The sequence below is a fragment of the Aptenodytes forsteri genome, unplaced genomic scaffold, assembly GCF_000699145.1.
Source record: "Aptenodytes forsteri isolate BGI_AS27 unplaced genomic scaffold, ASM69914v1 Scaffold96, whole genome shotgun sequence".
Classification (NCBI taxonomy): Eukaryota; Metazoa; Chordata; class Aves; order Sphenisciformes; family Spheniscidae; genus Aptenodytes; species Aptenodytes forsteri.
In genome coordinates this window covers 3,006,540-3,034,120 of record NW_008795029.1, presented here as the reverse complement: position 1 = coordinate 3,034,120, position 27,581 = coordinate 3,006,540, and the positions used below count along the sequence as shown (strand labels likewise).

At 41.1% G+C, this 27,581-nt stretch overlaps 1 protein-coding gene across 1 annotated transcript in view; it reads right to left on the bottom strand.

Moving 5' to 3' along the window:
* The window catches only part of MCF2L (MCF.2 cell line derived transforming sequence like), a 111,884-nt gene that overhangs the window by 46,052 nt on the left and 38,251 nt on the right, over positions 1-27,581 (bottom strand). Inside the window, exon 3 of the mRNA XM_009276073.1 lies at positions 17,290-17,404. Coding sequence (XP_009274348.1) covers positions 17,290-17,404 — 115 coding nt within the window. The remainder of the gene's footprint in view (positions 1-17,289; positions 17,405-27,581) is intronic.

Here is a 27,581-nt window from a genome sequence, read left to right as displayed (position 1 = left end):
ATCAAATACATCGGGTGGTTTCATGGTTCAGAATGCGTCCCCCATCCAGGCTCAGAAATAAAAGCCAGGATTCCCCACTGCAGGCTAGAAGAGACCCACAGGCAAAGTCTTGAGCGCTTGACTTCAAAACGTTAACACTCCATTAACATAGGTTGCTTAAAAAAAATTAAATGCTCTGTTCTGAACCGATCACAGTGGGAAAACATTTGTTATCTTGGCAACAGTGCCTTGTTGCAAAGGGCTGGCTATTGAGTCTGGGATCCAGCTCCAGCAAGTTGTAGGCAGGAAGCAACAAGCCAAACTGAGACATTGTGTACAACAAAGTTGAGAACATTATGAAGACAATAAAGTCACATATTCAAGAAAAGTAAATATTGGAAACAGGTCTGTTTCCCAGTGCACCCTTGCTCTACTGAGCTCTCTTTGCTGCCACACGCACCTGCGTACGTAGTTACAAGACAGTTGGCAAGACCCCCCTCTCTTTTAGGGCATAGGATGAATGGTGCTCTGGTAACAAGCAGGTATTCAATTTTCCTTTGGCTCCTGATTTAACTTTGAGTGCCAGCTGTCCTTCTTTCCCTCAGCTGTATTTATTACTTTCTATCCAAATACTGATTTCCTCTCCTCCCCGCCCCATTTGCTTGAGAGTAAAGCATTTTGGCTTCTGCTCTGTGTCTCAGCAGAAGCATGCTCTGATGGACACGGCCTGTCCTGCTCATCAAACTTTACCCGCTGCCTTGCCCCAGTTGCACTGTACTCATCAGCTTAGCCCAGGTCTTCTCATGCCTCTCTGTCACTCTCCAATAAACTTGTCACCACCACCCGCATCTGTCTCTCCCATTCATCGCTTCAACCACTCTAATTCCTTGCTGCCTTGTCCCAAGAACAGCTCAAAGAGTCTTGGCGCTTTATTTTTTTTATTTTATACTATCAGGACAAATGACCAAATCAGTTCTCACCCCACCCCTTCCTGAATATTGCAGTCCCTCATCCTCCAACCCGAGTCTCTCTTACCCAGTGTCCCACTCAGTCTTTCAGTGTCTTCCCTCCGGTGGACACTTCCCTTGGCTGTGGTCCTGCCTGTTGAGTCAGGCAGCTTGCCTGCACTGCCTGCTTGTCAAAAGGCGGCACTCGCATCCCATGAGACAGTCGTCCTGCTCTCAGCCCTGGTAGTGGACCTGGTTCTAGGGCAGTTCATTCTGCAACCACGGAGAAGCCCCTGCTCAGTGCCAGGATGAAGCGGGACATTTTTCACAACAGACTCGAGTAGCTGCAGAGCATCTGTGACCTGGGATTTAGGCAGATTTTTCTCAAGGTATTTCCTTGACACAAAGGCCATCATTCTTCTAAGTGTCAAGTCCCCAGGTCCTTGACCAAAGGATGGAGACACTTGAGCTTCTCAAACAAAGGGCTGTTTCAGTGTTTGAAAAGCACAGTGGATTTGTTCCCTAACCTCTTGGAACAACTCAGCTATTTTGGCTGAACATTAAAACAGAAACTCGGGTGAGACATCGTGAATGAAAAGAAAATTTGGCAGAATTGTAAAGTGACTGGAAACCAACCCTTACAATGAGAAACAGCAGACAACCTTAGCAGAAGCACCTGCCTATTAAGGCTTCTTGACACTTCCCTTACAACCTCTGTTTTCTTTAATGCATTAACTTGTATCCGGTGTACTTACTGAAACATAATTTATATAAGCTTGTAATTCAAAGTTAGTATTTCCTTCCTTTGTTTCCCTTCTAACACCCCACCCCCCCCCCCCAAAAAAAAAAATCATGAGATAAGCTCTGTTCTTCTGTTTATTCACCAGCACAAAGAACAGAACATTTTTAGAAAGGCAGAGAAACCATCCCTGCTCTGCAGGAAATACGTCCGGCAAACTCACAAAGGCCAGGTCAGAAAGGTAGAAAGCAGGGGAAGGGGAATGGGGCCCAGAGAGGACAGATAATGGGGAAAAAATGCAGCAGAGGGTAGACTTTCTGCTCAGTCCCCGCCCTCCCACTTGGGGAGCCAGTGTGACACCATTTGGAGATGGTGAGAGAGTGAGGTTGAAGTACCTGCCCAACAAGCACCGAGTTCTCCATGCAGACTGTAGAGCAGGAACTGAATTTTCCACTTAGCGACTCCTCAGCTTTAGATTATGGGGACATCTCCCTCTTTGTCTTGTTTGCAAGACTTATGAGCTCATGCACCTGGGGGAAAGGGTGGGAAAGCTTATAGTACATAGGACTGCAGAAAGAAACTTCCCTCTGGGGTGTGTGGAAGCAATTACATAGTCATCATCTGAAAGATCCTTGCATTTCTCCAAGGTATGGGTGGTGACAACTGCTAGACAAATAAGTTCATATTCCTTCTACACTGCTGTATGAAAACTGCTTGCATACACTGCTCTCTACTACAAACAAAACAAAGCAAATCTTCAGGCTCATCGCAGCTACTCAATAATATCAAGCTTTTGGATGTTTGAAATTCTGTGCAGCATTTTAGGTTAAGTAACTCCAGTTTAATAAAAATGAATTCAGTCTTAAAGCCTTATAATTAAACAGTTGGCTTACATTACACTCAGAATTGTTCCCTACCTCGACTACCTCTGCCTATACATACAAACTGACTAGAAATTCTTGCTTTCAATGGCTGAACAGTTAGGACTTCAGTAATACTCAGTGAAGAATTACTGCATTGAGCAGAGCACCAAGGCAATGTCTGCAGCAATCTGCATTACAAGCAGCTGAAGCTGTCTTCAGATCCCTGGTACCACCCGTTCTTAAAGCTTACTCACCCTCCGTAGCTCATCACTGACCATCAATGTGCATCAGTGATATGCACACACTGCTTGAAGAGATGCAGGGTCTCAGGCTGCTCACAAATCCTGATCTTTTTTGGTATGCAACACGTAGGCCTATGTAGGAAGGGCCGTGGAATTGACCCATCCACCCATCATTGGCCATACTACTGTACCACAAAAGGGCAAACATACAAGACAAGGTGACTGATCATCTTAGGAATGGTATTGCCCATCCTGTCCATACAGCAGTTAGGTTTACGCTTGGGCATACCACAAGGGTTGTGAGGACCAGCTCTTTAAAAAAAAAAAAAAAAAAATTAAATTAAATCTCAAAGGTAGAATTGTATCCAGTGCAGAAAAAGACAAGCTGGAGCTCAAACACATTCAGCATATACAAGGAGACAGTCCAGTAGCCTGAGCACAGGGGTAACCAACACTTTGAACACCAAGCGTTTCCATTGTGCCCCCAGTGATAAAAATGGTTCTAGCAGCTATCGCTCTTTGAAGTCAGAAATCATCTTTTATTCGGTCATCAGCAAACAAGCAAGGGTAATCAAGAACAGCACTCTCTGTTACTTTGCTTAGGAACAGGCTATTGGAAACCAGACACTAACTAGCGAGGTTATTGTTTCCCAAGAGAAACTTTGCATCCTACATTTTTAGAGGCATTTCAACTGACAACCTGAGCCACTTCAAAGACCACTTCTCCATCTCTCCTGCCGCTGCTAGGAATGACTTCTTGGGGGGTGGGGGGGAGACAAGAACTCTTTCTTAATCGTGTTTCACACATTAAAAAAATGAAACCACTAATGTCCTGGCAATGAATGAAAGCAGAGAAGAGCCATCTCTTTAGTGGCCTTTATATGTTCTAGAAGACAGCCAGATAATACAGTGAAGAACATGGTATTAATGGTATTAACAAATCAAGATAGAAATCTCCAGTACAGCAACTATGAAAGAAAATAATTCAGCTAAGCTCTATAGTGACATTTCACATTACCAGTTTTATGCTGGTTTCCCAGCAAGGAAAAGGGCAGGAACAATTCATCTGGCATAGCCTTGCCCCACATCTCCCCTCCTTGTGTCCCTTACATAGGATAACAAAGGCTTCTTCTATTTGATCACTAGGTAAGTCCTAGAAGATGCAGTTTTTCCTCGAGCAGAAGAATTTAATGGTTTATGAATTTGACAAAGAAAAAAAAGTTAAAGTTCAACTGTAACATTAAACAAAATCTAGTACCCAGGCACTAAACAGTAATTAGACCTACAGCAGTTTCATTTTCTTACAATTCTTGATTGCTCATTATCATAAAGCCTACTTTGTTTCAAAACTGGCCAATTTATCCACTTAATTCCAAAACAAATCCACCAGCTGGGTATTTTAAAAAAGAAACAGAAAAATTATCATATTTGGCATGTTCCCCTCATTTTAAGACGTGTTCTACTTACTAATTTTAAAATATTTTTGTACTTGATTGGTCTTTAAGTATTTTGATCTTATGACACAGCTTCTTTCTCACTATCCAAAGTGAGCCTAAGATTAAGGACTTCTTGATGTTGGAAACCACAGTCTTTAAGGAGAAGAAAGCGGTCATGTGCTTTCTTGAGTAAATGATAGAAGTAAGAGGATACATCACATTCCACAAAGCTCCAGTTTGAAAGCTTCAGATATTGCAGGCTTTTATAGCCCAAAATATGCAGCCTCGCTGTAGAAGGTGCCTGATTAAATCAGTTTAGAGATAGCAGGAACTGAAAAAGAACTATAAACCAGACATTATTTGAGCTCTACACTGGACAATGAACTTGTTAGTTTCAATTGCTACGTGAGCCTGTGGATTTTAACACAGTATCTAAGCCAAATACTGCTTTGTAATGCTGCTGCTATTTCAGACCTTACTTATGTGCTTTCTAGAAACCTGCACTTAAATTAATACTTAAAAGCATTCAGCTGAAGAATAGCCTGGAAAATAAAAAATGTTATAATCCTTTACAACACCAGTGTTACAAATGATATTCCAAATTTGCAATGTAAATGAACAAATCATAAAGTGATTACATATCTAAGACAAGTTGGAAGTGTTCTGAAAGCTGGACAGTAATACTTTCCCACTAAATACACCTGCTCTAAATTAGCAAACTTTAAAATTATATTTTCTATTTTTATGACAGAAAATTTGAGGTTTGCATTGGTATTGAGATATCAGTGGCAAAGAAACAATCTGCCAAGAAAATAAATAGAATGAAAACCTATTCCCAAAAGATGGTTGTACATACAATTGCATGATCCTGGCATGACATTTAATTGGTTAGACAGAAAATAGCAGTTCGGTGCCAAATTCTGCCACAGATCTATAGGTATGACTAACTTTGGTCAAAGAATATTGCACACATCTTAGAACAGAATTGTTCCTAACAAGGATAACATTTATGAACACCCAGATGAAGCTCTTTGGCTACCTAGCAGACCTCCTGAGCCCCTAAAGCAAACTGGCGTGACATTTCGGCTCTGATTCAAACTGCGGGCCTGACAGCTCAGTTCAGATTCCCGCAAGAATCACTTTCAGTTGAGGTGTGTAACTGGTCTATCAGATATCAGTTCTTATTCCAGCAACATTTATGAGAAAAAACAGAAATGATGAGCGCGCTCCATTTCTGGCACATGGCACTGCATACGGGACAAAAATGGGAACGCAATGATTAACAACAACTGCATAATTTCAGATGGAATTAGTAACGTAGTTTTGTCTTTAATTTTTGTAACCTATATCTCTTCAGCTGAAAACACTGAAGAAGTCAGCTAGTGCAGGAAGCGCAGCTGGGAGGACATGTCCATTGCTTCTGATCTCCTTGGAAAACCATCCATAGAGCACAGACCCAGGGAACAGGCTCACCTCAAGCTTCCTGAGGTGCTGAATTTAAAGCCGGTGCTTGGTGGTGTGGAAGTCACTGCACTGCACCTATCTCTCTGTATCCAAATCTCTTGGATCAGGGACAAAACTTGCCATCTGCCCCTTACTGTGTTTAACTAGTGAGTGCCTAGAAGAATTTGTTATATTTGATTATTGGGCCCTCTCATAGTCAGCTCAATGAACTTTAACTGCGGAAGGAAAAATCTACCCAACTCAAACTAAGGCTGACCATTGCTGATGAAGAAATATAGGAAAGAGAAGGAATTCCAGCAAAAGAAATTTAAAATGAGATAGTCAGAAGTGCTGCTATACAAGTGCAGCCTCTAGTGGTCTGTCCAAAATCACTGAATGCCAAGTAAAATTATTATATATAAAGCTCCTGGCAGTGACAGCTGCATTTCACCCAACACTGCTGATGTGACACCCCACAGTAGGAGCATAATCTGTAAGCAAGGAGGCACTGTTTCTCATTGATTCTTATGCTTAAAATCTGAATTTGAAAATAAAAACTGCTCCCCCCAAAAGAAAACACCAGCTAAATCACTATGAATACAACAAGATTCATACTATTCTACCACCTTTTTCATTCTACACTGGAATTCTGTGAATAGATGGATTTTTAAATGCACATTCAAAACACAGCATTTGGACCTTCTCCTTACTTTGGTTTTGATAGTTACTGCCTTCTCTTCAGAGAAACAGATGAAGCTGAAACGAAGAAAATCTGAGCCTTTGCGCTGGAGCTGAACCTGTTAAAGTTTCATCATTAGACAAGGTTCAGATAAGAAATTTGATGCATTTCTCTCCCTCCCTCCACTATGCACTTTTTTTTTTCCTTTTGTTGTGAGATAAAGGTAGTTTAATAGGTAAAGCAAAAGCCGCGCACACAAGCAAAGCAAAACAAGGAATTCATTCACTCCTTCCCATCGGCAGGCAGGTGTTCAGCCATCTCCAGGAAAGCAGGGCTCCATCACGTGTAATGGTTACTTGGGAAGACAAACGCCATCACTCCAAATGTCCCCCTCTTCCTTCTTCTTCCCCCAGCTTTATATACTGAGCATGACGTCACATGGTATGGAATGTCCCTTGGGCCAGTTTGGGTCAGCTGCCCTGGCTGTGCCCCTTCCCAGCTTCTTGGGCACCTCCAGCCTGCTCAGTCGGTAGAGCATGGGAAGCTGAAAAGTCCTTGGCTAGTGTAAGCATTACCTAGCAACAACTAAAACATTGGTGTGTTACCAACATTATTCTCATCCTAAATCCAAAACACAGCACTGTACCAGCTACTAGGAAGGAAATTAACTCTATCCCTGCCGAAACCAGGACATCCTTCCTTCTCCACATTCCAGTTAACTCTCCCTAAATCTTACCCAGTGTACCACTGATGAAAACCGTATCTCTTCCCTTTCCTATTATGCTTGCTTTTGGTCTCAGCTGTTATTAGTTCATGCCCCAGGTATGCCTGAGGGCATACTGTACTTCAATTTTCTCAGGATTGGGGAATCATCAGATACACAAAATTGTATTTTAGGATCTCACAGCAAGCGGGAAAAGAAGAATTTAGATGAATGTTGGGTAGTGAAGTGGCATAAATAAAAACCATTATAGGCAAGTAGTTATAATTTGTTCATGAGTCAGAAGAGAGGAGCAGAATCATACAGCCTGGAAGAGCAACACCATGAAAATGCTTTTTGAAACTTTGTAAGCATAGGCAAGATAATTACACACGAGGTTTTGTCAATGACAGGAGATCTTAAAGGCCAGATAAACAGGAGACAAAATAACGAAAGCAATTTCAAAGAGCTTTGTCTAAGGAGCTGATAATAATTCAAAACTTTGGAAGTCTCATCCAAACTTCACAAGGACTGTAGCCCAGAAAGCCACGCGTGGTTACATGCAGCCCTATCCCTGATCTGAAAATCCTTCAGTCACTGCAGAAATGTGACAGCAACAGCTTACTGCATCTGCCTGCAAAGCAAGAACCCACAAGTAGGATGGGCTACTGTCAGAGACGTACTGTCGATGAGGCGAGTGACAACTCAGCGATGACCAGGAGAGCTGCTCTCAAGCCTTGGTCTCAAAGGAAACCAAAGGTCTTTATCCTGCACAGCAGTAGGTCCCTTGAAATTGTGCGATATGAATCCAAACATGTCTACCTGAGGCACTTCTGTCTCAAGCACAGCTTGTGTTTCTCAGCCAAATAAGCAGCATCGGTACACGCCTGATTTATTTTTAAATATTTACACTGATTTATATAGCATACACAGTCACATTTCTATTTTCCCCTCCCCACTCAGCTTCAGAGATACGGGCTTCAGTATCTTCCTTGACTGGTCCCTATAGCTCCTCTTTATCTCCTATGCTACTCTAGGTCCTCAAAACAGTCTCTCTCCCACTTTCAAGCCAATTCCTCCTTAAAATAAACAAGCAAACACGACTGATTGTAGTACAGTAATGCTGGCTATGTTCCATCATATATGCTGACATTCTTTCTGCTCCAGAAAGCTTATGCTGTTGGGGAGAAGATGAGGGAATGTAGCCAGTGTTAAAAATGAGAACTAAAGTGTCCAGGCATCATTATCTGCCTGGACCTGGACATCTGCTTGTACCACATGCACTGATTTCCTTTCTGTGGTACCCATCAGCCTTTTTTCATGGTAACTTAGAAAGCTTTAACCCACCAAGGAACCCCACAGACTAAAATCAGAACAGCTTTGATGGGTTTCTGCAGGTAACAGAAATAATCATTAAAAGACAAAGTTATTGCTTAACAGATCCTCTTTTAGTGTGTGAAATTAATTAAAGTAAGGGTTTTTTTTTTAAAGAAGAGTTTTAATTTTCTAAATGGAAAATCCAGTGTAATTTCTTCAGGACACACAGGGCTGCTTTTGGAAGGACCATCTGAAGAAAGACAACAACTTTGAGGACTCATATAGACTTAACTACAGATGGCTGAAGTAGGCCACAATATCCTTGAGGGACAATTAAGGATAAATAGGTCAATAAAGGCAACAGGCTCCACATTGGTTAAGCTTAAGTAAATACCAGCAACAGAAAGCCTACGTGATCCTCGCTTTAGAACTATTAAGTCAGACTCCATAAAAGCATTTTTACACCTATTCAGAACTATTATATTGGAATTATACATATTTCCAGTAAACTTCAACAACCATTAATGCCACCACACAAAGTACTGGTACAGCCTTATCTGGAATGCTGTGTTTTAGAAAGGTGAGTTTATACTTAAATAGGGTGTTAAATACTCTGAACTTAAGACTGGAATAATGAAAGCTCCTGCGTGAGGTCCAGCATTTTAGTAACTAACTTTCACAATTTTACAGTGTTTAATTTACTTTGTCTCCTTAGCAGATTAAATTTACCACTGGACAGTGTGTGTCATGCATACTATTCAAATCCTCTAAGCCCTGAAGGCGTAAGTGGGATTTAAAGACTAGAAAGGCTTTGCCTATACAGAGCTGAGCTTTAAAACAAGTTTAAGACATTCACAAGGCGGACATCAAAACAAATGTAAATTGTTCCAAACCCAGTAAAAATTCAGACTCTAAGTAACGTGTTGAGCTTTGACCTAATCTTGTCAAACTATGTATCAGACACAAAAGCTTCAGACTACCACTTAACTTTAAGATGCAACACTTACTTCAAGTCTAAGCCTTTACATTTTCCTTTCTGCTTACAGGAACATATGGCATTTACAACTGTTTGGCAGCTATGCTCTGAGAAAGGAAGGGCACACACAGCATGACAGATTTTGCTGGAAGTCCTGGGATGTTCTCACTGACGAATTTGAGGGGCTGCCAAGGTAACAGCAGGGTACAGGTTCCACATCTTCAGCCTGGATTGTAATCCGACAAAGAGGAGAGAGTGGAAATGAAACACAGCTGACAGAAATAGACACTGAAGCTGCAAAGCTGTTGCTCAGCATGTCAGTGTCAACTGTCAGGGTGCCTGGGTTTTGGCACTTCTTACCCATATGTGGTGACGTTCATCCCTGACACTCTATAAAACAAAAGTGGTTAACTCTTAGCTAGTGGTGGGCCGCTTGTTTAGTTTGCAGATAAATGAGGAAACACGTGCAGTTACACTCCCACACTGGCTCTTCGCGAGGTCAGCCTGGACCCTGAGGGACTTATCAGCTCAAAACACAGTGTTAACCCAACATGGCTGCCCCTGCTTCCAGAGCGCAGTGGTGGGTCTATGCTGAGGAGACTGGCCAGACCCGAGCTCTGTGCTCTCCAGTGCCCCTTGCACCGAGGTTTGTTAGCTCCAGCAACACCCATGCTGTGCTGTGGCATGTTCTTCTGGTCCCTACCTAAATCCACCCCATCACCCTTTGCTGCACCTACGCTAGTGAAGTCTTCTTGGATCTGAACCCGCTGGAAGGCTTAGCACAGATATTTCTTTTTCAGTTTTCCAGATAACCCCGGTGTTACCCCAAACGATGGGGAGCTGGTGTAGTTAACAAGGAAGGGTCTATCTGAAGCTTAGCAAACCCTAACAACTGAGCTTTCAAACTGTCAGACGTCGACACTTTCGGAGGTCATCTCGTTCTGTTTCGTTACTTGGACAGGATGGCTCCCTAGTTTCCAACACCAGATGGTATCACAAACAACAGGATTTCTTAGAAGGCCACATGGTGTTCAAGCATTTGTAAACCATCAGGATCTCAAAGAAGGGGACGTTCTCCCGGGCAGGAAACCGACAGGGACAGCTTTCAAAACAGGAAATTGCCGAACACGACAAGTTAACCTGAGATAGGCTCAAGATCATGCAGTAGGACAGAAGGGCATTACAAAGACAGGCTGTACAAGGCTCTTTCTGAATACAAGTACAAAAGGCCTGTGTACTGTATTTAATCAGCAGTGTTGGGACTCAAACCGGCCATCAAAACCTGTTCTGAATTTTCTAATCTACACTATTTTTTATTTCTCTTGAAAGAAACTTTGTATTTAAGACTCAGTGTTACACATTTAAAATACTAATTTTCCAATCTCTTGTGGCCGCAAGAATTTTAGCTTGCTTTCTTTGTTCAAAGAACCTACATGAGCATGACAAAAAGCATTAAGACTATATCCTTTTGTTCTCTTGTACAGCATATTGTTTTCTGATTGCAGTAGAAACTGCTAATTCATCAGAAGCAAAACCGTATGTTGAAAAATCCTGTCTTTTTTTTTTTAACGACTGTTAATTTCTTTTGGACCAAGTTCTCATGCTACGCCCCACATTTGGTAAATTCATATTCCAAGAATGTGTATACACTTAATAAATTATCTTTAGAGTGACAGCTGTGACGGATAGAAGTAAGTATGAATAACACTTGCCTTCAGGGTACATCGCAAATCTTAAAAGTCTATTTAGTAGGATAAATAGAAAGAGGAAAAAATACTTTCAAACAGAGGAAAAAAAGAGAATACTGAATGCCCTGAGATGACTTCTTAAGGGTACATTAGGCAGCTATTTCAGGAGCCTATTGTAAACCTGAATGGAATATTCTTTCTCCACCCTTTGTATATATGAGATGTAAAAGGTACATCTCACAGGTGCCTCTCCCACTTTGCAATAAGAATGATGGACACTGTGTATGGAGGTCATCAGTATTTTACTCAGCTAAGAGGTGAGACAACCTTGTTCTGCATTACCACCTCCTTCCTACCCAGCTCAGCAGCAATCCCCAAAGGACTCACCCAGTGAAGTATTAGGAGACATTCTTCTCTGCAGAAGGAGAATCAGACTAGCTACATGGACATTATAACATGTCCTCAAAGCATCTCAAATAGATGCAAGACTTGGCCCACTGTCCTCTGCTGAAACCCAGTTGAATTTACACAGCTCACCTCTTACAGACACCTATCTACAGATATTATTTTATTCAGCAACTCTATCGATAAGAACTATTAATTCCTGTGGATCAGTACTTATATGTAAAGTATTTGTAGCAATTCAACTTTTTAGTTAAAATACTCTTCCTAGAAAGCATTGCCTTAAATACATTACATACTGCCATGGATTCTCCTTCTTTCATCTTGTGTACTACATGTACAAAACCAAAATCACCTAACCTAAGCAAAATCTTTCTCAGTAAGAGAATCCCCACCTTTTTAATAAAACTTTATTTTGTACTTCAATAATAATAAAAAAAATTAGTAGCTGCTAAAAGGAAAAATCTGTTTTGGAAGTATTACACTTATACCTTTACAATACATCTCATTACCAAAACAGTAGTTATAAAAGGATTAGCTATTATTTTCCATTGTCTTTAATCCATCATTTTTTCCTGATACAGCATTGATCTTTAAGTACGCATGGTACGTGACTCGTCACACACCATGTCAACAACCCTGTACTGAATATTTTGAGATTATTTGAAAATATTACAAACCACTCGTTAGATATTTTATTTTATCCAGCTGTCTATAGAACATGAACTTACCTTGCAACATTAACAACACCCACCTGAAGAAGACTGTTCAGCTCTCTGCTTAATGATATACAGTTGCACCAGGGTTAACTGAGTATCTTAAATTGAGATGAGGTATTCCCTTTCCACTGTCTCCTTTCTTAATATCCTCACGTACCAGGCATTTACACATCTGAGCACATGCTGATAGCTCTGCTATTTGCACTGTTCTACTCCATGGTCATCTAAGTTGGTAACATGCAAGTTGTAATAGTTCCATTCCTAAATGCAAGGTGCCCCATGAGATATTTAACTCTTCATGATTAAAGTTCACTATGAAAAAGACAAGAGAAAGTTTACACAGAAAAAGCTTGCGAAACACAGTGTTTAGATAGTATAGAACAAGAATGCAGTAAGAGGGGACAAGGTCATGTTTACCTATAAAATTAGAGGGAATAATAAAGGTAGGTTAAGAGGTTTCAGTTTTTCCTCTTTCAATAAAGTCCTAAGCTAGTCTTAGACTTCTTCTTTCACTTGGGAACAAATCTTGAAAACCTGATGCCACTGCTAAGATTTACTATATCAGTAAATATTTTATTGGGTGAACCCTACCACAGAGCACAGAAAGGTCCTTTCTTATAAGGCTCTTAGTAGCTCCTCACTGTCATTCCCATGAAATACCATTTCCCTTAACATGCGACTGCAGGCAGTCAGACAATGAGTGTTGAGTTACTGCTGCCAACCCCTTGCTGTGATCAGGAATCTTGTGCGGCACCAAGTAGCACAAGTAGTTTTCTGAGGAACTGTTGTGGCTCCAGACATGTCTGTGCTCTACAGGGCTTTTCATAGAAAAGTCCATTTCCCCTCAGTCAGTCAGAACAGCCGAAAGACAGAGTTACATATTTCATAAGCTAAATGACACTAATCTGGAGAGCAGTCCATGCACAAAAGCTGTGGGCTGCATTTTTATCCTTCCTGTAAATCTGTACTCCTTAGGCCTCTTTAATAAAGTTACAAAATAAATAAATAACAAACTGCTGCCGCTTCTCTCAGAAGCGGTTTCCAAAGCATTCAAAACAGTCTTTGAAATTTTAGCCCTTGAAAACTAAGTTAACAGCAAAAATCCTATTTTACGACACCTTTAACAGCACTAGAAATACCACAATTCAAGGAAAATTACAATACTTCCCATCTTTGGAGTACAGGCAGTCAATAATTTATCATTAGCAAAACATATTTTATAAGGGGGTGTATGCTAACATCTGGCTAGTGGCATTTCTGCAGTTTGTTATTCCTATAAACCTGCACAATGGCTCAAACAAAATTTTACACGGTAAGCTCATAACACCGCTAGCAAAGATGTTAGGGATGTCTTCAGCCCTTTGAGATTATAGCAATTCTCAGGCACAAAAAGGTCTCAGTTTTATCAGTATCTTGACAGTGGCGTGATTTTTACAAGTTTGAAATTGAAAAGTTATCACTGTGATACCTAAAATATTGTTATATTCACAATAGTTAATACTTTACTCTTCACATCTAGCCAGCTGGGCTATCTCCTTCATTTACACAGAACAGTGATCTCTTTCTAAAGAATTAGAAATTAAAGAAACAAGAAAATCCTACAAGAACAGACAGACTTAAGGAATGGCCACTTCTGGCTCAATTTGCATAGAATAATTGTTGGAGGGTAGGGGAAGTGAACAGAAAAACCTCCAGAAAATCTACTCCCAGACTCTTAATTAGTAAAAACTTGCCCTGCCAAACTGATGCTCTGGGATGCGCTCAGTCCCCCCCCGTTGCACCAGATGCTGTTTGTTCTGATCAGAATTTCTCATATAAACCCCACTGTGCAGAAGTTCAATGGGCCACCATGAAGCACACCACCAAGGACTTTCAAAAGGAGGAGCAGATGTGAATTTAGTACATAAGTATTTGTAATAACAGTATTCAAGAAAGATACTATCAAGGGAGGCTTAGCACCACACAAATAACCAACACAGTGATAAACAAAGAAAATTAAGCTGACTGTCAGCTTCACGGCTCCTCTCTCTGATAAACTAGGGGTTAACAAGTACAACCAGGAGGGCACCTCACAGTATTGTGCTGCGTATAACCAGTATTCCCTCACAGGGAGTAGGTCCTACGAAATAATTAACAGCAAAACCCTTTACAAGAAGAACACTGTTTCTCTTCATACATGTACAGTAAAAAAAAGCACACACATGCATGAAGGAAATCTGCCATGATTCATTCCAAACGTGAACTGAGCATGGTCCATGCTGAGTTGCACTGAATGCTATCAGTGAAAAGAATGCAAAATACAGCTTGAGACCAGCATTTAATCAGTGTTACACAACCTGTGTTTCTAAGAGTTTTTAGTCTGGGAGAGCCATATAGCCCAATTTGAGAAAGACATGAAGGAGATCTCTTGATCCATACAAACATTCAGGTTTGAAGGGATCTCAGGAGGCATCTAGTCCAACCTCCTGCTCAAAGCATGGTCAACTCCAAATTCAGACCGGGTTGTTCAGAGCTTTCTATGGCCAGGTCTTGAAAACCTCCAGGGACAGAGACTCCATAGCCTCTCTTGGCAGCCTTTCTCAATGCTTCATTATCCTCCCAAGGACAATTTTTTTCCCTTATATCCAGGTCAGAACCTCTCTGTTCCCATTGCCACACCAGGCCTCTTTCTCCCCACCACCTACCTCTGTGAGGAGCCCGTTGCCACTTCCCCAGTGCCCCCCCATCGGGGGGAATGGTGGCTGTTGGGCCCCCACAGCTTTCCCTCCCCCAACTGAGCAAGCCCCACTCCTGTAGCCTCTCTTTGCACACCGGCTCCAGCACTGACCATTATGGAGGCCCTGCTGGACTCTCTCCAGTTTTTGAGCCCTCACCCTATGGTAGCTTAGCACTGGGCCCGCACTGCAGGTGGGGTCTGGAGAGAGCCAGCCAGGGGACCGCCGCTGTCACCCGCTCCAGGCCATGCTCCTGCTGGTGCAGCCTCAGGGTCGCCAGCCTTCACTGCTGCCAGGGCATCCTGCTGGCTTATGTTTAGCATGCTGCCCACCTGGGCCCCCAGGTCCTTTTCAGAAGAGCAGCCCCACAGCCAGTTAGTTCCCAGCCCACACTCTCGAAAAGGGTTAGTCCATCCCAATTGCATGACTTGATGTTTGTCATCGTCAAATTTAATGAGATTCCTGTCAGCCCATTCCTCTTGCCCGTCCAGGTTCCTCTGAAATGGCAGTCCTTCCCTCAAGTACATTGACCGGTTGACTAGTTTCTCAGCCACAAACTTGATGAGTGCATTCCATCTCCTCCTCCAGATCCTTGCCAAGGATGTCAGGCAACACAGATACATATGGTTCCCTGAGGAACTCTGTCTCCAGGTAGAGCATGAGCCATTAACCACCACTCTTTGAGCTTGATGATCCAAGCAGTTTCTCACCCACCCAGCAGCCCATCTGTCAAGACGTAACAACTCAGACTGGATACAAAGGTGCTGGGGAAGACTCTGTTAAAAGTCTTGCTCAAGGTGAGGTAAAAGACATGCAGAGCTTCCCCTCATTCATACATCCAATGATTTTATCACAGAAATACATTGGTCAAGTACAATTTATTGTTTTTCAATCCACACTGGCTACTCCTCATCACCTCTTTCTTTCTTTCTTGTGCCCATAAGTGTGTTTTAAGAGAACTCACTCCATAGTTTTCTCACAGACCAAAGTAAGGTTGACCAGCCTGTAGCACTCTGGATCATTATTCTTGCCCTTTCTGAAGACAAATGCAATATTTATCTTTCTCCAGTCATCACAATCCATCTCTGATCTCAGAAACCTTTCAAAGATGATGGAAAGCAGCCTCGCTATGACATTGGCCAGCCTCCTCACCACTCTCGATGTAGTTCATCTTATCCCAAAGACTAGATTTGGGTCAAGATTTCTCAAGAGATCCTTGACTTGATCCTCACCCGTTGCCAGTCATTCTCCTCCTTGAACCCTGACTCTAAGCTCATAGGCCTGGGAGACACTGTCAGAGAAGACTGAAGCAAAGAATTCAAGTGACTCAGCCTCATCTGTGTTGGCTGCTACTGATTTACCCAGCGCATTCAGCACAGGTCTACGTTTTCCTTGTTTATTCCTGTACTGCTAAAGCAACAGAAGTTTTACTGGGGGGCCCTTGATGTCCCTTGCTCCTAGTCCCTCAGGTCCAGGTGAGCTTTGGCTTTCCTGAAATCATCCCTACATGTTTGGGCAATGTTTCTATATTCCTGTCCCAGCGTTCACTTCCTGTATGCGGTCTTTGTACTGAGGCCCAGTCACAAGCTCCCTGTTCAGCCAGGTCAGTCTCCTGTTGTGTCTTTTCATTTTCCAGGATGTACCATCCTTGTGCTTGGAGGATAGTGTCCTTAAAAACTTGCCAGCTTTCCTCAGCAGATTTAGTCTTCAGAGTTGCCTTCCATTGAATCCCACCTACCAGTTCCCTGAATAAGCCCAAAGCCAAAGGCTCTTTAAGCCTAGGGTCTGTACCCTACTCTGCTACTTGCCTTCCTCACCTCCATCAGGATCTTGAACCCCACTATTTCATTCCCTAACAGATCTTCAACAAAACCACAATTTTTATCGAGCAGCCCATTGATAGCACTACTGTGCTGTCTAAGAGAACCAGGATTAATTGCTGGGCCTGCTTAGCACCCTCAGTCAAAGTTTTGGAAATGCTGCAAAGACACTACATTCAGCTGAGCCAGGGAAACAGAGCACAAGTGGTTAGGACAAATCTCTGTATATAACTATGGAGTATTCCCTCACACTGAGTAACATCTTGAGTAGCAACCAGGAATTAGCATATTCTGCCAAAATTATTCATGTTTTCAACTAAAACACAGAACACTGCACTCTAAGATACAGCAAAGATAAGAAACAAGAGGACAACGTCCATCGCAGTATCTGCATCCATACATACCTGGAAGTAATTTTCTGATGAAATGTAAAGAGCACTATATAATTAATTTAACAACTACATTAGGCAGCTGTCACTAATCAATACTTATTGACACTGCACTATGAGCTGGATTTTCCTTTTAATTAAATACCAAACCTGACCTTTACACCATCACGTAAGTGACCGAATGTGAAAAATCACTTAGCAGATAAAAGGGTATTTTCTCCTAGGCAGGTGCTCACCTTGGGATGCTTGTCAGGTAGGTGAGGACATTCTGGAACTCCTTCTCAGGGATCTCGCTGAAAGCTGGATAGTCTGGAAAGGTGATAACAGGGCATCCATCTCCCCCTCTTCCACCTACAAAAGAAACAAGCAGCAGGCACGTTTACATGCAAGTCCCTTTACCTGCAGTTTCCCAGTAATGAAACTTCTGAGGTTTTTTTTTTGGTGCAGGGCTTATTATTGTGGACACTGTTTATTCTGAACAGTCTAGTCTCTTTTTCAGAGCTTAGGAAGTTTTATGGGAAGGAACTTGTTACACCACATTAGATTTTTTCTGTACAAATGTCTTTGCTCATGTGAACACAGTTTTGACACCAGATGGCAGTGCATCTTTCTTTTGATAAATGTCAACTGTATGTAAATATAACCGATTTGGAGAAAGAAATGAACTGATTTAGGGAAAAAAAAAAGTTAATTCAGAATTAAGTAGGCGAATCTCCATCTTGAACTGAATTCAACCTTCTTACCAGTTTGAACTCATTCCTACAACCCCCCCTGCCCCCCGCCCTGGCTTCAGCTAGCTGCTCTGCTTCCAGCACAGTCTAAAAGAAGTGGCAGGACATTAAAACAAATGGGGGAATGTGTTTCATATGAAACTTCCTGTTCAACTTCTCAGATTACCTACAAAAGGTAAAGCAGAGCTGAACACCTACGCTGCAGTATGGCTGCTGATGAGCTAGATACCATCTGTATCTTTTCTGGCATTTGCACCACTGGGTAGAATTCACAAATGCAACACTTTTTAACGTGCTTCACACACATTTTTATATACAGCACTGTGCTGGTTTTGTCTGGGATAGAGTTAATTTTCTTCATAGCAGCTAGTATGAGGCTATGTTTTGGATTTGTGCTGGAAACAGTGTTGATAACACAGGGATGTTTTCGTTGCTGCTGAGCAGTGCTTACACAGAGTCAAGGCCTGTTCTGCTCCTCACCCCACCCCACCAGCGAGTAGGCTGGGGGTGCACAAGGAGTTGGGAGGGGGCACAGCCAGGACAGCTGACCCCAACTGACCCAACGGATATCCCACACCAGATGACGTCATGCTCAGCATATAAAGCTGGGGGGAAAAGAAGGAACGGAGGGACATTCGGAGTGATGGCGTTTGTCTTCCCAAGTAACCGTTACGCGTGATGGAGCCCTGCTTTCCTGGAGATGGCTGAACACCTGCCTGCCGATGGGAAGTAGTGAATGAATTCCTTGTTTCGCTTTGCTTGTGTGCGCGGCTTTTGCTTTACCTATTAAATTGTCTTTATCTCAACCCCCAAGTTTTCTCACTTTTACCCTTCCGATTCTCTCCCCCATCCCACCGGGGGGGAGTGAGCGAGCGGCTGCGTGGTGCTTAGTTGCCAGCTGGGGTTAAACCACAACAAAAAATGTAATTTTTTTTTAAAGGCAATGTTAATGTTTCACGTCTTAAGCAAGGATATTTTCATAAAGACAAGCTGGACAAAGGACTTGTTAAGCCCTAGCAACTGCATGAAGTTAACAGTTGGGGGGTGGCAGAGACACATTGCTGGAAAGTTATCTTTGCTTGACAGTTCAAAAAGAGAAGAAAACCAGCCAAAAATGACTGTGGCAAAATAAGAAGGATATTTTTTCCAGCCCTGAAATCTGACAATTGTGCGGAAATCAGCTGTAAACTGTATTAACAACACTGTCTGATCATGACAGCAACAGTGATTTGTGAAAATTAGTGTGCTATTACCCACTTCAAGTGCCTTTACATCTAACCTCACCAGAAAAAGAAGAAAATATTTGAGCTCAGATTCATTTGATAAAAGAAACTATCATTTCCCTCCAAAACTGCATGTAATTAGAAGAGCTCAAATAGTATCCTTATGTTAATTTGTGGTGAATCTGACTTCAATCTACCAGCTTACAGGCAATATGGTGCTACCACTGTGTAGGCTCTTGAAATCAAACTACACCAGAAAATAATGTGCTCTGGATGCATTTAAACAACAACAAAATGCAACTATTATGCAAATATCACAAGTTTGCAAACACAACCTTTACGACACATCAAACGCAGAAACGTTAAGTCAAGGGAGTTAATTTTAGCTGTACAAATGTTCACAACACTTATGTAAGTTAAGACCAATTTTGATTCTATTATTTTTTGTTCTACCCAGGCTCTTGGGACCAAAGCATTTTCCTCTCTCATTAAAAACATTTCAAGCATGATAATGATTATTTCTGTTGCTCACGAGGTGTTCTGCTCTCTCTAGAATATCTATTTTTAGGTACAATTATACATTATTTGCTGTATCCCCATTGGTTACTTGCTTTGTTCTACTTAATTTCTATAAATAGGACATATGAAACAAAAGAAGAACAATAGGCTTGCAGGACACATCCTAAAAGCAGAAGCCCGGACTATGACTTTCAGGAAGTTCCCAGACCACCACTGATTGTCAAGGGCAAATAAAGCCATGCTGCATTGACACTGCCTATTAATTTTCAGTTTCTAGTACAGTCATCCATGGTTATCTTGGGTGGAGATGACTCTGTCCTGCCACACGCTGTTAGAAGATCGTTGTTCACTGATTATCTTTTTCTCCAGTATTTTCCTGCTGGGACACTTAAGCACACATATACCTTCAAATGCTGCTCAACTGCTTTTCCTTATCAGGACCTCGCTGCTGAGAATAGTTTAGAGCTGAGTGACCTTAAGTGTTATACATAATAAATTCTGTAAAATTTCAGCTTTAACATCGCTGACCTATAGAAGTCACTTTCTATATTGCAATTTTAAATATATGGCCATCAATGGGAGACAGGCCACTCCAGCGAAGTAGTTGCTACTTACAAATGAGTGCTTCTCACAGCAAGCTACAAAGCAGGTATGGGAAATCTAACAAAGTAAAAATCTTACATTTAAGTTGTGTTTGTATTAAATAATAGTAAAAGCAGTAGGTGGGTTCAGTTTTTAAAGTACCCTTTATTTCATAATGAACCTGATGCAGCAAGGAGTGATTCTTTTTTTCCCCTTTATTCAGAATCACTTTTTCTTCCTTCACCTCTGCAGAAGCAGCATTACGCAGTTTATTCCAAAATTAGCTGTGTAAAATGTGGGTTTTTTTCCTTCTCCCAGAACGAAATCAAGCCACAGAATCTAGGGGGAGGAGATAAAAGGGAAATGGGAGTTTGGGAAGCTAGGTTGAGGTTTTGTTGTTGTTGTTGTTTTGTTTTTAGTGAGAGGGAAAGCATGTGATGTGTGACAAAATGAACAATTTTACTTCTCTCATCCTTCTTGAAACATGGGCTTAAGGCAAAAATTTAACACATCTTATTAAAACCAATTCACATAATAACCTTCCAGCATTTCAGAAGTATATACACCCAATTACAAGAAAAGGACACAAAACTTAGATGAACTCTGTGAGTGCTACAACTCATGAAAATAATTCCGTTTGTACACAGTCATTTTTAAAATGAGCAACTGGAATTTTAATCACCATCCAAAAGAATAGTGATTTAACGGTAATATTTTAATAAATTCAGGTCTGTTGGTAGAGTGACTACGTTTAGTTACCTCATAGTCATAACCGTTGGAAAATCATCTCTCTCCTTCCCCTCTAGTTTACAGTCCCGAAATTTCAGCCACAGCTGTGGAACAGCCTAAACTTATTTGCTGGCCAAGTTCTGTTCACAATGGCACACACAAGCCTACTCCTATTTCTAGGCTTAAGCAGGGATGCACTGACTTATCCAACTGGAATGTAATGGTTTTATGTGTTCATAAGACAACCAAGTATCTCTTTGAGAGCATTTTCTTTGTCTAATCTTAGGGGGGTTTTTTTTTGGTTTTGTTTTTTTTTTTTTAAGTTTAATCTAAATTTCTCAAAGGATATTAAACCCCTTATTTTCATTTAATAATATAAACACTGTTGTGACTATGCAAAGGAAATGTTGGATGGGGCTTTGAGCCACCTGATCTAATGAAAGATGTCCCTACACATGGTAGGGTGGTTGGACTAGATGATCTTTAAAGGTCCCTTCCAACCCAAACCATTCCAGGATTCTGTGATTCCACGATTCTATGAAAATGCTGAAAAACACTAATATCTCAAAAAGAAATAATACCGAAACAAATGCAACTTGAGTGCCAGCTTTTGGTTTTGTTTAAATTGCAAAGAGCAGAAGAGAACACATCAGTTCTTAAGCATGTGCAATCAGTCCACACGTATTTTACCTGAAATGATTCCCAAAAATTACATGAGACTTGTCTCATAACATGCAGCTGTAACAACATTCTTCAAATGAGAGGATTATTATTTTTCAGGCTAAAAATGGAAACACCATAAAAGTAAAGAGCACTGAAGTGTATGTCAGCAATTAAAAAAAAATAAAAACACAATACCACTTTAAGTAGATCTGCTCCCACCCTACTTCCATGAGCCTTCATTACAGCAAAACTTTGTTATGAAATCATTTATAACTGACTTTGGCAACCTCTTCAACTGAAACTTCTTTAACAGATTTAGTATCAAAGAAAACACAAATCACCTCTGTAAAATGGAAGTTTTGCAGTGGATAAATCTCTACAATTCTAGTAAACCTCCAGTTAGGTGGAGCTGTCTTCTAAATAGATCTACATGCTTTGGTCTTTGGCCAGTTTTTAAATCAGTGACAGCCCTGTGTTTTGGGGAAATACACATTTTAAAGCCATGTTGAATTGCATTAGCTCCACAGGTTAGGTAGTAAAATGACTTAATTGTGCTTAGGAAATAGCACTTCGTGTTCCTAACTTTTGTATACAATTGTTTAAACAATAGTGCCAACCATTCAAATTATGTGGACCCAGAACATCGTGGCCTTGTGTATGAAGGGAGTGATCCTTGGAAACGATCCTTGGAAAACTAGCTGTGCTACTGTGAGATGGGACTGGTAAAGTTTAACTTAAGTCTAGGTAATTTACCATTTATTCTTTATATTCTGCTACATCTAACTTCTCCCACCACAGCTGCAATCTCTTCTGGGTTTATTTTCTTCTTTTTATTAAGCAGCTAGGGTGATAGAGAAGTGCCAAGCCAAGGAAACTGCAACACTATTTTATGCACATTCTAATCAAGAGGCATATTAGTGACTTGTTATCTAAAAATAATCTCAAATGAGAAATAATTAATACTCTTTTCAATTTAAAGTGTCACTAACAGGGAAAATTACAAAAAAACATGCATTGTACAGCTGCTAAAAAACACACACACGTGCGCATGCACACACACATAGAGAAAAGGATAATTCCCCACAACCCTGTGAAAGACATGCTAGTTCTTTTGGTAGAGGCCAGCAAAATTTGGGAGCAGCAAAGGGGATTGGCTCAGACTTCCAGGAAAGAAGAGCAAGAGATTATTTTGTAATGTTTCCCTAGTTATTCTGCTCCTGTTTGCGTAAGAAAAGGTATTCTCAAAAGCACTCTGCCCAACTCCACAAAAAGGAAGCAAGGTAGATGGATATAATTAGATGATGACAGAGCAAAGAGGTAGGTCTTCTAGCCTGAATCTATAATGCAAATGAAATAGTATTCAGACTACAAGAAAAAAAAATATGATCTCTATGTTGATCAACATGCACACACAAGATTCAAGAGCATCACCATTGCTAAACGGCTTGGATCTACAACTCTGGTTCAAAAGACCTAGCTTAAGTAAAAGTAATCTTGTTTGCAGTCATGTCAGAAGTGAGGTCTTCGTGTGAATGAGAGAAAGGCTTACTATAGATTTTGCTTTACTGTTGTGGTGGTTCAGCTATTATGTTTGTATGTTTCTGATAAAGAATTTCTCCTTTCCATTTGCATAATATACTTAACTGGAGTACTGAGAGCATTTGAAATTACGCACAGAATTCAGTGAGGTAGTGGATAAAAGCTTCATTGCATATCCTTTGCAAAGAAAAACAGAATCAAGGGGTTTATTAAAATATCCTTTCCTTGAAACGAGAAAGAAGTTTTACTTGTATAACTTCACAAGCTGCATTTTGCCCAGGCTGATCAGCAGCAAGTATACTGGCTTAGAAATCAGATTGCAGTAACAAAGTTTGTACCTGAATGTATTTGAACTGGAGACCTCTTAGCCAAGGATTCATTTTTTTTCCTTTCTCTTTACTGCTTTTTTTTTTTTAATCTCTACAGACAGTAGAGACAAGGTTTAGCTCAGTGAATATAGAACAGCAGTTAAAGCCTACACCTATGCAAGACAGAAACTGCTAAGTAATACCTCTTCCACTGTCAATACACAACATATACTTTGAACATGTTATATTGGCAACAAAAATCAAGTTGATATTTTAAAATAACCGATGCAATCTATGTGGTACAGGATCCACTCAGAAGTTCCCAAACACAATTTTACAAACAGACTCAGCACCCGTGGATACTTCAAAGGGAACAGTTTAACCAGTGAGGTATTTTCAGGTCATGTCCACAGAGGAGAGCAAGAGCACAGCCAAGGAAATAGTTACAGAGAGTGAGAAGCAGCTTATTATTTACAATGATAAGTTAAAGGGCCAAAGATATAAGCATTTGGAAAGCTAGTACCAATGCTAACTTTTTCAACTGCAAGAAAAACAACTATTAATTGATAGGCAAAAATGCAAGTAGCATAAACTTGTATTTATATTTCCTGTAATGGAAATATTTTGTTTGAAGTTGTTCAACGCATAAAGAGGCATTCAAAGGAAAGTGAGCTGAGATTATTGGTTCAGTACTTGTGGCGGCCAAGAGTCTCATTTGCACATCACATAGCTTGTACGATTTAAGATGCATACAAACATACACACCTGTCTGTACGCTCTTGTTCATCTACATTTATTTTAACATACCTGCATACAGCAATGGGAGATAGTTGCAAAGTTGGGTATGAAAGTCACACAGCAGCTTTCCAATCAAGGAAAGAGAAAAGAAAATACTTATGAAAGAAAATATAAAATGCAAATGAAAGACTGTAAGGAATACATTTTCCAGAGACTTTTAAACGGACCTTCCAAGGTCCTTCGTGAGGATAAAAAAAGTGGAAGACCCTTTGCAATGCAAAAGAAAAAGTGGTTGCATGAATACTAACTAAAGGAAGAAAAAAGTGAACCACGTAGAGGACGTTTAATACAGCCTAGCAACAACAAAGAGTAACGACAATTCTTGCAAAGATAAGGACCTTGTTCCACAGAAAGAAAAAACTCCAAGGGATAAAGTAAACAGCGGGACCTGAGGTAAAATATTAACTTCAGGGTTTATAAACTTGTTATGTGAATGATTGATTAAAAACCTCATCCACAGCTTGCCCCTCTGTTAGATTTAAGCTGAACACATGACTGCCTACTCACTGCTGAGCAAGAGCTAAAGCCTTCGGCTTCTGTGGGAGTAGCTAGCACCTTGACCTCACTGCACTTTGCTGTATCTACTGAAAATCTGAAGCATTAATGTAAGCTTTTGCTTTATTTTCTTTCATTACAAGCCTAATTTGGATGTCCCTATAGCATTTCCATTACAATCTAGCAGAACGAGGGACACAAATTACTTTGCACCTGCAGAGGAAAAGAGACCAAGAGAAAGAAGTGACCCCAATTTAGACCAAAACACAGAAAGTAGCTCGGGAACGGGTACAGCCTTTAGCCACAGAAGCAGACTAGGTTTCATTCACTATTCAAGCAAGCGTCCCACGAGACCTAGATACATCCTATTAGAGAAACTAAAGCAATTCTCAAGTATATGTCACATTGCTGTTAAAAAGCCAAAACCTAAAACCTGAAATGCATCTAAGACATTACGCAATTCACCATACCTGCAAAGATGCTACCTACCAGAAGCATTTGTAATCTACGGACTTTCATTTTTGAGTTTTATGCCATGTCCTAAGATTCTATTTCCAAGGCAACTTAGTAATAAGCAAAAAAGTCCCCTTCACACACACACTGTAAATGTCTTAAGTGTCATTCCAGCAAAGCCACTCATAAGCACAACTGCAAGAACAAACAAATTGTACATAAATCAAGTATGAAAATATTAGCTCTGTTCCTTTGTTCACAGAACCTGTAATACCACTAGTTGGTACAGCACAGAAAATTAACCATCAGTGTCCTGCAGGAGCATATTAGGATAAAAGAACTGAAGTCCAAAGTGAAATGAAAATGCCTAACAGTCAAATTGCCCAAGAATAATAAAATACAACAGAGACTATAGTCACAGTCCACAGTAATGCAGCTGTCCTACTATTTCAGGCAAACAAAACAGACTCCTAATAGACATGAGGGTGAATACATAGAAGAAAATAGAATGGGGAATGGCTGCTCTTACTAAGCTCCAGTGCACAGTGGATGTAATGAGTGCTGAAGATGCTTGTGGCTGTGCGAACTCAACAATCTTAAGACGTGAACAATCTCCAGTTGGACTCAATGAGATTTTATTCATCTACTGTAGTCACCAGTTTTCCCCCTCGCTTCAGAGGGGCAAAATATAAACCCTACTTACAGTTTCCTAGATAGGCTGATTCTTGCATAACACTTTTATGAGCCATTTTCTGCCCCTGGATAAGAACGAAGAGCTTGGAAAGTCAAAAAAATAAAGTGCCAGAAAAGAACTGTAGCTTAAACACCATCATCTCAAATGGAGCCTGAACGGCCAACTTCATAAACAAAATAATCTTATTTCCAAGTGCTACCACCACCCTATAGAAAACACAGTAACTACCACAGACCTACACTTGGTTTAGCTTGTGTGGCAGGAATAAATCATAATTAATGGTTAATTATGAGTACAACAAGATTCAACGAGCTCTTGCCAAGCAAAGCAGTACATTGCTTCGTTCCCCCGTGTCTCGATCTGATGCAGGGAGGGATTCCAAGGAAGAGGGAACAGTCATAAAGCCCCAGCTTCAGCCTAGAGAGGTAAATCTCCTTTATGCTGAAGGAGGCAGGGCAGCTCTGCAAAGCCACTGATGGTCTCCCTCTCTATGTATTGGAGGGAGGGCAGGGCAGTAACTCCAGCAAGTTCGCTGCTGCACACCTGCAAGAGCTTTACAGGCAACAGGGCAGGAAAACAAACTCAGAAGCTTATCACACACCTGCCACGCAGCCTGATCAGTGAGCAAAGGCACTATCTCCCTTTACCCATTAGCAGCCAGCTGCGGTTCCAGCATCGAGATGGACCAAGCCCAGCAACTGACTGGCACCTGCACAGCACAAACACCCCATCACCTACCTGGCACAGGTTATCCAGGGGCATCAAAGACGCTCTGCACTGTGTGAACATGGCTGTGCTGCTTTTAGAGATGGCTTTACACCTAAAAGCGTGTTCCTTTGCGAAAGGTAGCACCCCGACCAGAACTTGGTGCTACACATGCCTGAGCCCTCGCGCTGAGGCTGTGGGGGAACGTGGTACTGTGGTGCTCGCTCGGACACTACTTTGGTCAAGTCCAAGGTGTCACCTTGGGCTTCAGTATCGAACCTGACAGCAGAGCCAGCAGCAGCGTAGCCTGTGGGCCGAGGACTGCAAGACCACAGCAATCACCAGTGCATCCACACTGCACTCTCCAACTCTCAGCAAGGGCTCAGTTAGCTCAGAGAGCTCTAGGTCAGTGTTTGAGCCCTGTCTCAGCTCCAAGCACTGGGAAGCCCAGGGTAAGTACCCACAGCTCCCTTAGCACTGACTACAGGAGGCTACATGTTCCTGTACTGGGCTGATCAGCACTTCCTTATTTATTTTCCCCTGTTTATTCTTTTATCCTACCCTCAATTCCAACCCATTATCCTGGGTACTGGAAAATGAACTATAATATAAAATTCCTATTATATTTAAAAAAAAATAAAAATAAAAATCTTATTTTCATAAAACCTTGAATAACAAGTCTTGGTAGTCTGTATTTTGAGTTGCTCATAAAATGTGAATTTCTCCTGTACGAGACCTCAAAAACTATGAAAACACAACAGGCCCAACCATACACCTGAGCAATGTCTGTAGAAGGAACACCATAGTCTTACCTGACAAGTAAGCAAATTGTTTCTTTAACTGGTCCTGAATATCTGCAGCATAGAGGGGAATGATATCCTGATGCATGATTTCATCTGTGGAGGAAAAAAAAAAAATTTGCATTGCAAAGTCATTTTATGTAAAATTTCACAGCAGACATTAAAAAAAAAAAATCATCCCTAGAACACAAACACCCAGAAAACTATCCAAGTTTTGAAAAATACGTGAAAATGTTTGGAGTCTTTCAAGTGTCTGCCAAGGGCAAACTTTTCTTTGAACAACATATTG